Genomic DNA, 13,966 nt, shown 5'->3' with positions numbered 1-13,966 from the left:
GCTCAGAAAGCCAGATTAATCAGAGGGTAGGAGGGAAGAGCTACTATCAACCAAAGTTATTTGAAAACAGCAAAGGTTAAAGATATCATCAACCTGTACTGCACAGACACTGAATGTGGAGTCAGCAGGAAACATCAGTGTACGGAAGTTGATCTACAGTGCATCCAACCGCACATTTGTCAAGGAAACAATTGTTTAAACTCACCTGCTGGTCAGGCAAATAAACTGAAAAAGTGGGAAGTGGAAATCAAAGTAATGAGTATGGCAAAACAACAGCATGATTTAGAAGGACTCTTATGTGAGAAACATTACCCTTAACAACGGCCTTTAGATGCACTATATATTCTTTGTATATTCTTTCTGTTGAAAGAAACTATTTTGTCAGTGATGTACTAAATATGTACATTCTATTCACAGATTATTGAAAATTGTTGCCTTGATTAGTCAGATTGTAAGTGCAGACATCCTGCACTGATAGGATGAAATGCATGTCCTGCCATTTTTTTCATGCACAATCATGTACAATCACTGAAAACATGTTACAGTTTGATATAGCCTGAGGAACACACTTGACTGCGTTTGATGAACTCCTGTCCAATCTCATGCTCGGTTAAAACGTATTTCTGGTAAGTGAAAGGCTTAAACTATTCAACTTCAATTCTGTTTTTCTACTTTCTTCTTAATAAACATTGACTTATATTTTTGTTATATTGTAAACATATGTACTGTCTATTGAGCAAAATAACTTAAGTCCAAATCACTGTAAATAAAGTTTTGTTTCACATGATGGGCAATAAATGTTAACCTCTCAGTCAAGAAGAAAGTATAAATGGGTTATTGTTATAGTTCTTTGTTTTGCAAATATATCTGAAAGTCATACCATTGGTCTTTAAAACAGAAACCTATTCAGGAATAACATGCTATTTATCACTACACATTCTGCAAAACTCTCACTTTCTAGTGGAATCAAAGTTTTACAATTTATTGATAAGGTAATTAGATATGATTGTACAGAATGTATTTTTTGTTTTCTGAATGTACTTTTTCCACACATCCATTCGTTTCCCACCATAACTGTTCCAACATTCAAAAACTATAACTAAAGTACCTAACTTTTTTTACCTTAAAGTGATCCTCAGTTTTTTTCCTTTGCATTTGAGAGATTTGAAAAAAATTACAAAATACAAAAGGAAATGGCAGAGTATTACTGGGGGAGTGTATTTACTCAATTGATTATCACATGGATGCATACACTCTCTCCAAGTCTAAGGGCAATGAAATGGGCTGGGTTACCATATGGCAAGGCATAAAATCTCATACAGGGAACTGTGGGAACACTAGAGTCTTGACAGTCTGCAATAACCTTTCTGTGTTCAATGAAAGTCAATTAGAAATCATAACTTTATTCATCATGACCTCTCAAATACAGAAAATTGTAAGTAAAGACAGAAGAATAGCTTTTGTTAAAAGATTGCCTTAATCCGAATGAGTCAAAATAATGAAATTTTCCCATCTACAAAAATTAGAAGGTTGTGGGCTGGGTTTGCTTTATTTTTTTTGCTTTCACTACTGTGGAAATCTTACTTTTGTTACAGCTTATCCTCTACTTCTAGCCTCTCAATACCTGACCAAATCACAGAATTGCTATAATCAAAAAACCTGACTTGTATCACCGTAACTGTGCGTTTTACAAAGTAATTTATGTCTTCAAATGTCCTGTGATTTTACTTTCCACAACATATAACTGGCACAAAATTGGAAGGTAGGAAAAATATCGGATTCCTCTCTTCTGGTTACTGACTGTAAAGCAGAGAAAAGTCAAAAAGTTAAATATTATCATTCCCTGAGAAAGTTTTTATCCCTTAGATTAAATATTCAAACTAATATGCACTCCTAACATCTTCATTTTATAATTTTGTTACTGATATTGATATGAAACATTAACACCTAAAAGACAGGGGGGGAACCCCCTTCTCACTAAATAGTCCATATGTGGACTTTTTTAACCTTTTTGAATCTGCCTTTAGATTTAACCATGAGATATTATCTCCTGCTGGTGAATGACCTGAGATATGTTTACATGACCATGCAGTTGACCTTTAGATGTGCTTCCCTTAACACACAAATATTGAGCACGACCTCGACACATTAGTATGCAATTTAACATATTGTGTGTGTGTGTGTGTGCAGTATCAAAGCCACTTTAAGAGGTTCTTATATTTTACTATACTCAGCTGCTGATGCCTGTCCTCATGCTATACACTTCATTGTGTAATGACACTTGTAGATAATGGTGTTAGTAAATGAAGTGTGCATAAGGCATTCATCTTTAAAATTCAAATAATTCCTGTGACCTGTTTGGCCTCAGTAACAGTTTCATTGACATAACCTGTGAAGTGTTAGACTGTAATACATGAATGGGAATAGGAGCCTGGGATGGAGATCAGGTTTTAAACTTGCTTTTACCCTGGAGAACATCTAACATTAAATGACATCCCTCATGCACTAAGCCCATTCAGATAGTAACACTTGAGACCAATTATGAGCTGGGAACTGAAAGCTGTGAAACAGCATTTGATTAAATTGTTTCTAGGCTATAACTAACTATGTAAGTGCAGCTCTCTAACCTGCCTCTCACTTACATAATTGCAGACTGGATCTCTGATCTACTCATTTCATGTAAGTACTATAAAAGAGTCAAACTGAGTGCTAGTGCAGATTACCTTCCACAGCATCCCTAACTGCACAGTAGACCAGAGCTACCTCACACTGCTGTTGTGTCTAAATCATGAATGCTCAGGATGGCTCACAGTCCTGTTTTGATTGCAAAGTCATGTTCTTGAAACATTTAGAATTAATCTTTTAGATCATTAACTGCCTTTGACATGCCTAGCTGAGATCTAGGTATACCACTCCGGGGATTATATAGTCAGCTCCCAAATGATAACCTGTTCTCTCAGAAGCCTTCGAATACCTTTTTATTTAAATGCTCTTCAGCTCTGAGAATTACCCTAACATCTACTCTGCAGGATTTTGTCACTTTTGACAGCTTACTCTTGGGGCCTCTTATGGGACAAGCTAGGGAAAGCTGACCCACTTGTAGTTTACTTTCTTGGTTCCAAGCTTTAGAATCCCACTGGATCCTTCCTATTTTGCTTTGGGTTACCCATAACACCCGTTATCCACAGGTGTCATCTTCAGCCGTAATCTTTTTCAAGACTTGAAAGTTACAGCACCAACATGGTAAACTAGGCTATAAAAATTTAGGGATTTATGTGATTATCAAAAATGGCCATATTGTTAGCATTTGTGATTCTGAAACACACTCAGGAAAAACTATTTAGGGGGTAACTAATGCAGCATTCCTCCCTGAGTTTGATGGACTGAGTAGGAGGAAAATGCTCCTTGCTTTATCATGTCTCCAATACAGTAACACTTAAAGTAATAAACTAGACATTTTGAATTTAAATGAATGTAATTATTGACATATGCAAAGTTATTATGTCTCTTAAGTTTGTGTGACTGGACTTTAATACTTTAACTGGATTGTTAGAATGCTTACCATCTAAGAAAATCAAAAGATTTCTTTGTAGGAAATCTTATGGAGAGGCATGAGAGCCTCTACTACTAAATGTTTAAAAAGCAAGTCATACATTAGAAAATGGAATACCGTTTCTAATTTAAATGACTGGCCTGTCTGTAAAATCATTACATAGATTAAAAGAAAACTGCCAGCAATTCAAAGTTTCAATGCAAAATACAACAACTCACATCTTCATGCAAATCCCACAAACCCATGCACTGAATATAGCTACTTCTTTCAATTTGAAACAAAACTGTTCTATAGACCTAATTCTAGTTTGTAACTGCGGAATTTATTACTACAGGGATATAGGATGTTCAAATGTGAGGCATAACAGTATAAAATGTCGGATTTTTTTCTCATGTACAAACTTTTAAAATTCTCTCACAGAGATCAGAATAAAAAAAGAGAGGGGAAAAAAAAAGAAAAAAGAAAAAAACCTTACCTTTCTCCTTGTTTCCCACCACTTTTAGGATTGACAAAAACTAAAAGTGGATGAGTGCCTGGAACTGGAGTGATCTAAAAGAAGGGAATAACACAGCCACTCATTAATGCTGTGTGTTGCATTCATTTTTTCCTATAGTAGACAGAAAACAAAAAGCTTAATGCAAACTCTATGTTATGCTATGTAATCCAGCTGGAAGCAATACTGTAATTTGCAATAATCCTCACTTCACTAATTTGTCAAAATTTGCAAGTGACTTCTTTTTTAATGCTATCTGTTTTACAGCTGTGGTACCATTTAAACCCATAATTCCACTGTAATATTGAGATATATATATATATACACACATATACATATGTATGTATATGTTTCATTTAAAGTTTTCTTCTCTACTGCTGGATGTAAGACAGGTATGACTTATTCTGACAGTAATTTCCTATGGAAAAAAGCTATGAAGAAATTGTATTTTGGACTGAGAAATGACACTCTACTATGAAGGTCAAATATAGCTATACAAAATTTTAAACTTGACAGAATAATTTTTATTTTTTTTAAATTACAGAAACCTGCAGTATTTGATAAGACATGAAATCACACACTTTCTAAAATGTGGCAACCATAACAATAAAGAGTTCCTCTAAACACCTGAGAAAGCTAAACATAAAATAACACAGGAGAAACCACGTAGAAGAAGGGCAAGCCTGAAGAAAAGAATGTTGAGGAGGATATACTGCAGGAGACAATTATTTCTAACAATTCTTTTTTTAATTCTTTTGTGCAGGGAAAGTTTTACACATTCATATTAATATTTAGCTTTACAAACTAACACCTTCCTTCTAAGCAATAGTGTTATTCTATTTTTTCAGACACTCTGATATGTGTGTGTTCACTGCCTTTACTCCACAGACTTGAACATAAAAAAAATTACATCTCTCTCTAATACCTGTTTTAAACCACTCAACTAGACTATTCATATTAAAAATTATCACTTTTAGACATAAATCAACTCCAGAATGTTTGAAAGTATATTAAGAGTTCAAAGTCAACACCTCCAAAGTCATGCACTAACAACTTCAGGGATGAAGCTTAGACCACCTCTGTTTCAAAATGATACATTGAAAGGCCTTGTTCCAAATCCCTATTCATAACTCCTGAAATAACAAAATCTCTTCAGCTGAAGATTTCATAAAATGCAATTTAAGGCAGAACCTGAGAAACTTTATAGCTAAGAAGTCTTACAGGCATCCTATAGACATAGGCATATAATCCTACAGGCATCTAAAAGCACTTTTCTTTTAGTAGGAATTGTTAAGCACTAGTGTGTCAACTCCACTCATGATTTCACAAACAATAGAATCAAATTTGTTCCAATACATACAAAAATAATGGAAAACTCCACAAACCCAGTGGAATTAAACTTAACAGAAAACCAACTCAGTATCACCTTCTGGCACAGTAAAGTGCTGCATGTTGAAACATACATCAAATTGCAGAATACAGTGAAGTTTGTCATATATTTAATTTTTATCTACTCTTTTAATCAATTTTAGTTATTTAGCCAATTCCCATGATGTTTGTTCCTGTGAACTAAGTGTAAACCAATGGTGCTCATTGTGACAGAGATGGAATACCTACTGAAATCCCTTAGGACGCCGGTTAATTAATGAGACTCATCCTAAGGTTATACATGATCTATTACTTCCTCTAATTAGAAATAATAATCCTGATCATTATGCTGGTTAGCTAGAAAGAAGCAAGATGAATGTGCTTAACTATGATTAATTGTCTTTTAGTCGTGCAGACCTCCACTGCCACTAAGTTATCTGCTCACTGCTGTCTGATGGAAAGAAGGTTTGGTCTTGATACTTTTCTCAACAAAAGCTAAATGATGGACTTACTTCTATTTTAAATCTTTTATTTCAAGACTCAAACATATTATTACAAGCAGAAGGTTTTGAATCATCAAAATACCCAAAAAACCTAATAACTAGTGTGTATTCCACTCGGTTTCAAAATAAATTTTAACTAATTTTTTACAGATTTTCCTAAATTACTTTTCCAGATAACATATAGTATTTTTATATAATAAAAATGCAACTAAAGATTTAGACTAAATTGGTGAACATTGCCAAGCCTTAATCTAGCATGATTTAAAGGCAATCTCCATGAAGTTACAGGACAAGTGACTTAGAGTAAAAAGAAAAAGAAATAAGCGGTGGACCGTTTATATATACTTTCTCCCATATTGAAAACAGAGGCCCAACAGGAGCAGTACGAAGATCTATGTTACCTTGGGAACTTAAATCATAAACAAATGCAATTAGCACACTGATTAAGTTTTATGAAAACTATCCTTGCTTACTGAAAATCATTAAAATGAGACCATGCCAGCAGAATCAGAGTATTAGAGTAGCATGCCAGATATGGGAGAATTAGAGTACTACACTTTGATCAGATACAGAATTTTTTTCTCCAGACCATCTTTAGGAAAAATGCTAACATTAATTACCAGTGATATTTAGGGCACCTTACATCTTTGTGAAAATAGTCGCAAAATTATACAATCTGTGAGTGAAAAAAACCCCTAACATTCTCATTGATCCATCCTTTCACTATGGTATCCTTCAAGATCCACTCAGCCCTCACAATAATTAGGTCTTAATATTATTACCAATCAAAAATGTAGTATTTGAGGCTAAGATGAATTCCTGTTACTCAAAACCAATTTAATCCAACAGAGAAAAACAAAGACCGTGGTATAATCAGCAAATTAGGGCCAAAACTAATTATTCACAGAATTATTTCTAATGTTATCACCATGATTACCAGTACTGTATCATGTACTACATTACAAATGTCTCATTACAAAAAAATACCAAGCACTTCAAAAACCACCTCAAATCCCCTCAATAATAATTCTACCATCTTAGTCTGCACTCTCTTTTTCTCCATCTCAAGCATAATAAATAAAAGCAACGATGAATCCTAGGCTTTCGATTCATCATGGAGAGAGAATATAGAACACAAGTTTTGGATCACACTGACAAACTTACAGAAAATCTTGTGACCTAATTACCTTAAAGGAGAACATTTAATAATTTAAGGTTGTGTGTGCAAGAGTTAGTCATGCTAGGAGTTGCTGTTTTGAACAGACCAAGCACTATATCTCAGGCACTGCATAACATGAGCGGAAAACAGACACTTGAAAAAGAGCTGAAAATAAACTATGCCCATAAGTAAAGATGTTTCTCTATCCAGAACAGTTTGGTTCAATGGAATTGAGTGTATATCACCCAAAAGTTAGAACGCTCCATGCATTTTCTTTAGCACCAATTTATTAGTCACACTGTGCCTGATCAGAACTTGAGCTTTCTGTCAATTAATACTCTGGTCTTTTTGCTCCATGGTTTGGCACAGGCAATCTGGATGGCAATGAAGCCTGTGAGAATGGTAAGTACAGGAAGAGAATCTTGAAAGCAATAGATATGATTGCTGTAATGTCCTACTACACCATCAATGGAGAAGCCATGTGACTGCATAGGTTTTAGGGTTTGTTTTTTGGGTTTGGAGTTAGTTTGAGGGTTTTTTCTTTTCCTTATGTTGTCATAACAAGAATGTTTCACAAACAATGAAACAATAAAATAAGCTTTCCTATACTGACACAATAAGGTACATCTTGAAATAATTATGATGCGTAAAGCAATTTATATATGGTAAGGGAATCTTTTCACTGAAGCTCAACATATCAAAAGATAGAAATAACAGACAACTACATATATTAAATTATTATCACATTGTTATCCTGATGATAATTTAATTCATGAGGAAATGAAGCAGCAGCATCATGCATATAAACACTAATTTCACTCAAAAATACTCTTAGTAGTACTCAGAAGTTCAGGCAGAACTTCTGGCATTCCTGTAAGTCACTGCCCTAAAATAGCTCATCACACACACACAGGTTTTTCTTTCAAGCAGAAAACCTTCAATTTTTATTACAGATATTGCTAGTACAGATATTTGCTTCTCTCCACTGTTAATGCCAATATGCCAAATACACCACTTAGAAATACCTACACAGATTACACCCTTGAAGTTTAATCTATCTACTAATTAACAGGTCCAAATGAGAAAACTGAACAGTTATCAAGACATAGATTCATAAAGTAAATTTACACAACACTGTATGACAGATACCAAAACAAACTAGTTCAGTTTCATCCTACAGTAGAAGTAATTTAGTCTTCCCTACCCCTTAATTTCTTGGGAAATCCTAACACTGACATGAGAAGCAGATTTGCATCACAGGATTCCTGAATCAATGGAAAAATTTACCTACTGCATTTTTAAAATATGTAAAAGTGAAATATTAGAAGAGTGAATGTATATTTCACTTTAAAGATTTCTCAGTCTATCATTGTCTTCATACCTACAAGCATCTGCTTAAAATTAAAATAACAATAATCACACCTGAAGACCTTGTCCATCTACAGTGACAGAATTTGCTCTTTGCATTTTGCTCCGTTCTCCCAGTTTGTTCATTTGCTGGGGGCAACTCTTTTCTTTTTTCACTGTTGCCTGTCTTTCCTTGAAAAAAGAAGAGAAAAGGAGAAAATTGAACATTTTAACACATTATATATATAACTGTATTTTATACAACTGTAATTGAGACTGTACCTCCACATAGTTGCTTTTTGACTAGTGAGTAATGTCAGATTCTGCTTTAATGAAAATGAGATCCCAGTCAAGTTAATACACAATGTTTGGCCACTTCACATAATATCTATCTATGTGCCTGGACATTTCATAATGACTAGGCAATAGATGGATTAAAAGTGTGTAGTCACAATACAAACTAATGTAATGATGTGAAAAGATAATCTGACATTACCAAGGTGGCATTCTGAAACTTGAAAGCAAATCATACAATGTAATTGATAAGAGATCAGTAATTTATCAAAATTTCATCCCAACTGCTAGCAGAGGTTAAATGCTCCAAAGTACTTTTCCACTTTGGCAAAATATACCTGGTCTATGTGTACCATAATCAACTGGCTGAGTGGCTTTTTATAAAACATGTATTTCGTATCAGAAGGAAAACAGAATCTACATCAGATTCTAAGCTGTTGGCAACTTTTGCTGCTGATACACAGCAGAATGAGATGGTTATTTGAAAGAGGAAAGCTCAGAAGTGTGTTGCTGTAATCATATTTTCAACTGTTATCAGGCCATTTCAGAAAACTCTGAATAGAAAAAAAAATCCTTGTTCTTTGTATCTCATTCTATTTATAAACTGTACCTAGCATGTCCTTTTAGATTGTCCAAAAAATGTACCATAAATTAAGACAGCAGATGTTTATAAAATAGAATTGATGTCCCCAGTCTCAACTGCACCCCAGCCACTTTCCTCACTTCACAAGTGCAAAGAGGCTTTAAACTAGTGAGGGGAATGGGCTGGCACAAAGCTGCTGCACTAGAAGGTAGCATGAAGGACTCTCCTGCACCCCCTGCAACTGCATTCAGTAAGCAGTTCATTGTTCCATACCAGGCCAAACCCATCTCTGTGCTACCTCTGATAATGCCTTAGGGATTGCACTAGCAATTAATCCACAAAACTCTTTCTGGAGCAGTTTTTACTGGTAAAAAACATTGACACAGATTCTTGAGCAGGAAGGGAATAACTCCCAGCTTAACACAGATGTGAACCATGACCATTTTTAATACCATCTTTAGTTTCTTTAAGTTTGGAGACTGACACAGACTTAATCTAGTCCTGATGCAAACAGTGATGCAGGTCATCCCAGGCTGCTTTGGGTAGATTGCTGTGGCAATCTGATCACATTTTGTATAAAAGAACTGACAAACCTATGCCACAGGAAAAAAATGAAAGTAGGAGATCTCTGCGCAAATTCCTGTATGCAGTGAGATGACTAGGAGGTTAGTTAACTGAGCTCTTGGATGCATTGAGTAACTCGATCAGTTCAAGAGCAGGTCCAAGAGTCTAGACTACAATACCATTCATTCTTTATAGAGAAAATGGTAGAAAAAATTAGAGGCATTCACCTCAGCCCTAACCTTTAAAACACAGACAAACGCTGTACATATCACTGCCTAAGGAATCACCAACTCTGTTCTTACTTATTGATGATTATTTAGAAAGTAGAACTATGATGAGGCACCACAGTAACATTTCTGAACTAAAACAAATCATTATTGCACAATGGTATTGGTTAATGCCAAGGATACTTGGCATTAAGTAAGATACTTCAGTATGAAGGAATCTTTACACTTCATTACATATTTAAGAAGCTCCTTTGGGGTTTTAAACACCTTTGTGAATAACTACCCTTAAAAGACACTACCTTATAAAAAGTAAGTATACCATGTTAAACAGGATTTTACACGGTGGACAAAACTGGCTCATGAATAATGTAACATCTTCAAAAATCAAATCAGATGTCAGTAAAGCAGAGAAACAGCTAGTAAAAATGCTGATTTCTAACAAAGATCAGAAATGGAGAGCAAATTTTAAAAACTTTAGGAAAATCTCAAGGTAAAGAAGATATTTGTGATAATTCAAAGGAAAAGGTAACAGAAAGGAATAGATCCAGCACATTGAGTTTATGCATTTAGGGAGGTTAAAAAAAAACATTGTTCAAAAGAGGTCTATTTATAAAGTATAGCACTAAAACTCTTCTTGCATATATCATGCTGTTATTTAGAGGAAAAGTATTTATACACTGCTGAGAACAGTGCCCAAACCTGCTGGTTTTAATCACTCAAATGCAAAATGCAGTAACAATTACCTAAAGCAAAGTTTTGGATATTGGGGTTTTTGTTCCAGCATGATACAAATAGCAGCAAATACCCTCAGCTGGCTTGGCCCTATGACTGCTGCATTATTATAGATGCAACATTCCTTCTCCAATTTATATTTCCTGTCCCATAAGCAAAACTATTGCTTGACTCACAGACAAAGAAAACACAAGATTAAACTATGTACCTTACACAATATGAAGGAAAAAAGTATCTTGGTGATACAGAATTGTCTAGTGTGTTAAATAATCAAAGATGGATATCTGACCTTATTATCATTGAACCTCTGCTTTCTTCACTGGTGATTTTTGAAGAAAGTACAAATAAAGTATTTTGTATCACCCATCTTATATGAGTATGATACCACAATAAATGTCACCATCTCTACCTACAGTGCGCTCTGAAAAATTTCTGAAGAAGTTGATAGGAGATTCTAGATTTCCTAGAGTTATATATCCTACAATTTTTCTATATATACCACACTAGGTGAGGATCTGACACAGCCAATGAATATATCTATTAATGAAACACAAAAAGATTTACCACTTCCTTAAAAAATCTATTTTAAATATTCTTGCATAAACCCTTTGTTTTACATATGGAATAGAAAACTGACTTTGAATATCTTACTTTTGGGAACTATAATATTACTATAACATTACTAAGCTATCAGAGGGTATCAGAAACTAAACAATGTAATTTTTAAATGAGAAAAGAACAACTTAACAAAATCATCTGTGGATAACAGCTTACAAACTCTAACAATGTTAAGAAAAAAATTGTCATTCAGTAATAAAATGGTTTTATAAAATGCAAAAATTTATCTTTCAAGGTGAGAAATGTTTCTATAACAGTTGTGCTGTATTTAATATCTTGCTAAATAAAGCATACAAAATGATCATTGTATCTGTGAACCATTTTGTTTAGTGGACATGCATGAGGTTGACAGAGATACAGAATACACCAGTTTAGACGCTATTGTACATTTTGATGGCTCAAAGATTCAAGCTTTTCTGTTCTTCGGGTATGTGTCAGAGCACATACTTTTCAAAATTGTACTTACCACAACAAAAATTTTTTCCACCCGTTTTTGCACCTCTCATGCCTTATTTTCTCCCCTTGAATTCCCACTTTGCAGTCAATAGCCATTAACTGGAGCTTCTACCATTCAGGATTGCTCCAGAGAGATCACTGTCAGATAAGAACTACTCAATTGCGTATATCTCATATTTATCCAAATAAGAAAATAATTGATAAATGACACTGCCTTTCAAATAATAACAGAGAATGTAATATCTAGATTTTCAGTTCAGCCCCAAAATGCACTTCATAGCAAAAAGAATGTACAATATACAATATCATGATCTGTTAGTACTCGTGTGTTCATGGATGCCTCCCGTTACGCACCTCAGGGAGCAAACCTCCTAAAGTGGGAAGCGTCTGTTGGAAAAAGAGAACGTTAGGCTGCAACACTGAACAGCTGTGATGGCAAAGGGCATGGACAATGTTCATAAGGAATGTTACCTTTCAGCAGTTTTGTACTTAACAACAAACATACACGGTGCTATTTTTTTACACATTTGCACAAGCATACTCTCCCAATGTTTTGGCTGTAATATTAACAATTTATATTCTGGAAAGTATGTGTGGGATCATTTTAGCACCAGCTAAAAATATTAGAAAACCTGAGGACTTTATTCTTTTGAATAGCAAAAAGTGATACTTGCTACCTGGGGAGTTTTTTTATTTTATATTTCAAGTCTTTGAATCCTCATGCAAATCAAGGAATCTTGATTAAAAAAGCCACCTCCTGCTACAACTACTCTTTCCTTTTATAGCAGTACAGTCTTTTCCTTTACATAAAACACTATCATACTCTACTGTAGCTGTTAGAATAAAATAGATGAATAGTAACTAAAGGCTTACTAAATAGTTACCTCTTTACATTTTAACTGCTGACATTGCTGGGACAATGAAGCAAAAATTCCTTTTATCACCTTGTCTTTTGATCAATAACTGTAAATCTATTTTTCAGGATTATTTCCTACACAGCAGAAATGATTTAAAGCAATTTATTTTATAACATGAAACTACAATTTACTTATGCATTTAACAGGATTGCAAAGTCATTAGTGAATGGTTAATAACATTACACAGTTTTTCAAGTAACTACTGCAAACTTGAGATTTCTTCTGTATGATATTTACTCCTTTTATAATATGTACATTCAGATGGAGCATATACCCTACTTGGGGATGGGGGTGCATAAGGAGAGAACCAAATTTTATGTCACTAAGAATAAACTGATAGAGTTATTTTAAAAAAATCTTATTTTAGAACTCCAAAACTTGAACTTGAAAGATATTGATCAGGGAAATTTGGTCATAGAAGATCAGATGGAATTAACAGAATACCATGTAAAGATATTCTCAAATGTTTGCAGGATGAAGGCCATGGAAGTTTAAATATGTGACTTGAATACCAAACTGATGCTTTGGGATCTTTTTTAAGAAACCTGAAGGAAGGTTATTTCATTATTCCTTAGAGCTATTTTGTTTAATGACGTGGGAATCTCCAAGGATATAATAACAATAACAATAGATTATTATTAATATTAGAATAATAATAACATTAGAATAAGTACTCCTAGACTGTAATTTTGTAAACCTATATGGCATTCAAGATCCTGCTTACAAAAATCCCATTCCACACGATTTCTGTTCATAGTTACACAATAACCAAATACTAAAAAAACCCCCACATCACCACGACCCCAAAACCACGGGGAGCAATCTATCTGCAATATCTATTAGATATCACATCCAAGTAACTGCAATTCGGATGTGCTAAAATATTTTGAAAATTTCCTTTTTAAATTCTCCACATTTCCAGCTTTAACCCTGGGGCCCTAGGACACCACATTATACTGTCTTGAAGGTTAATAGGGCTGTGGCACAATACTCAGCTCTACATCCACAGGCAGAAAAAGTCATCCTGTGGACAAGATTATCAACTAATTCTCTAGCAAAAATACTGTCCAGTGAGCTGCACATGCGCATACTATAAAGGAAAGATAAGACTTCTAATTCATTTGAGAGCTGTCTTGTTAGAAACATTTGCAG

General features: G+C 34.3%; 1 protein-coding gene across 8 annotated transcripts in view; it reads right to left on the bottom strand.

The window, feature by feature from the left end:
• The window catches only part of DGKB (diacylglycerol kinase beta), a 386,692-nt gene that overhangs the window by 207,875 nt on the left and 164,851 nt on the right, over positions 1-13,966 (bottom strand). For 6 of the 8 annotated variants that reach the window (XM_027723229.2, XM_027723230.2, XM_027723231.2 and 3 more), the window contains 3 exons: positions 12,252-12,284; positions 8,499-8,615; positions 4,029-4,102 (listed from right to left, as the gene is read on the bottom strand). In XM_027723229.2, the coding sequence (XP_027579030.1) occupies positions 4,029-4,102; positions 8,499-8,615; positions 12,252-12,284 (224 nt within the window). The remainder of the gene's footprint in view (positions 1-4,028; positions 4,103-8,498; positions 8,616-12,251; positions 12,285-13,966) is intronic. The other 2 variants (XM_027723237.2, XM_027723236.2) reach the window with 1 other exon arrangement.

The sequence above is a fragment of the Pipra filicauda genome, unplaced genomic scaffold (genome assembly GCF_003945595.2).
Source record: "Pipra filicauda isolate LSUMZ 115617 unplaced genomic scaffold, ASM394559v2 scaffold66_size7647185_pilon, whole genome shotgun sequence".
Taxonomy (NCBI): Eukaryota; Metazoa; Chordata; class Aves; order Passeriformes; family Pipridae; genus Pipra; species Pipra filicauda.
This window is presented reverse-complemented; position numbering and strand designations above follow the sequence as displayed.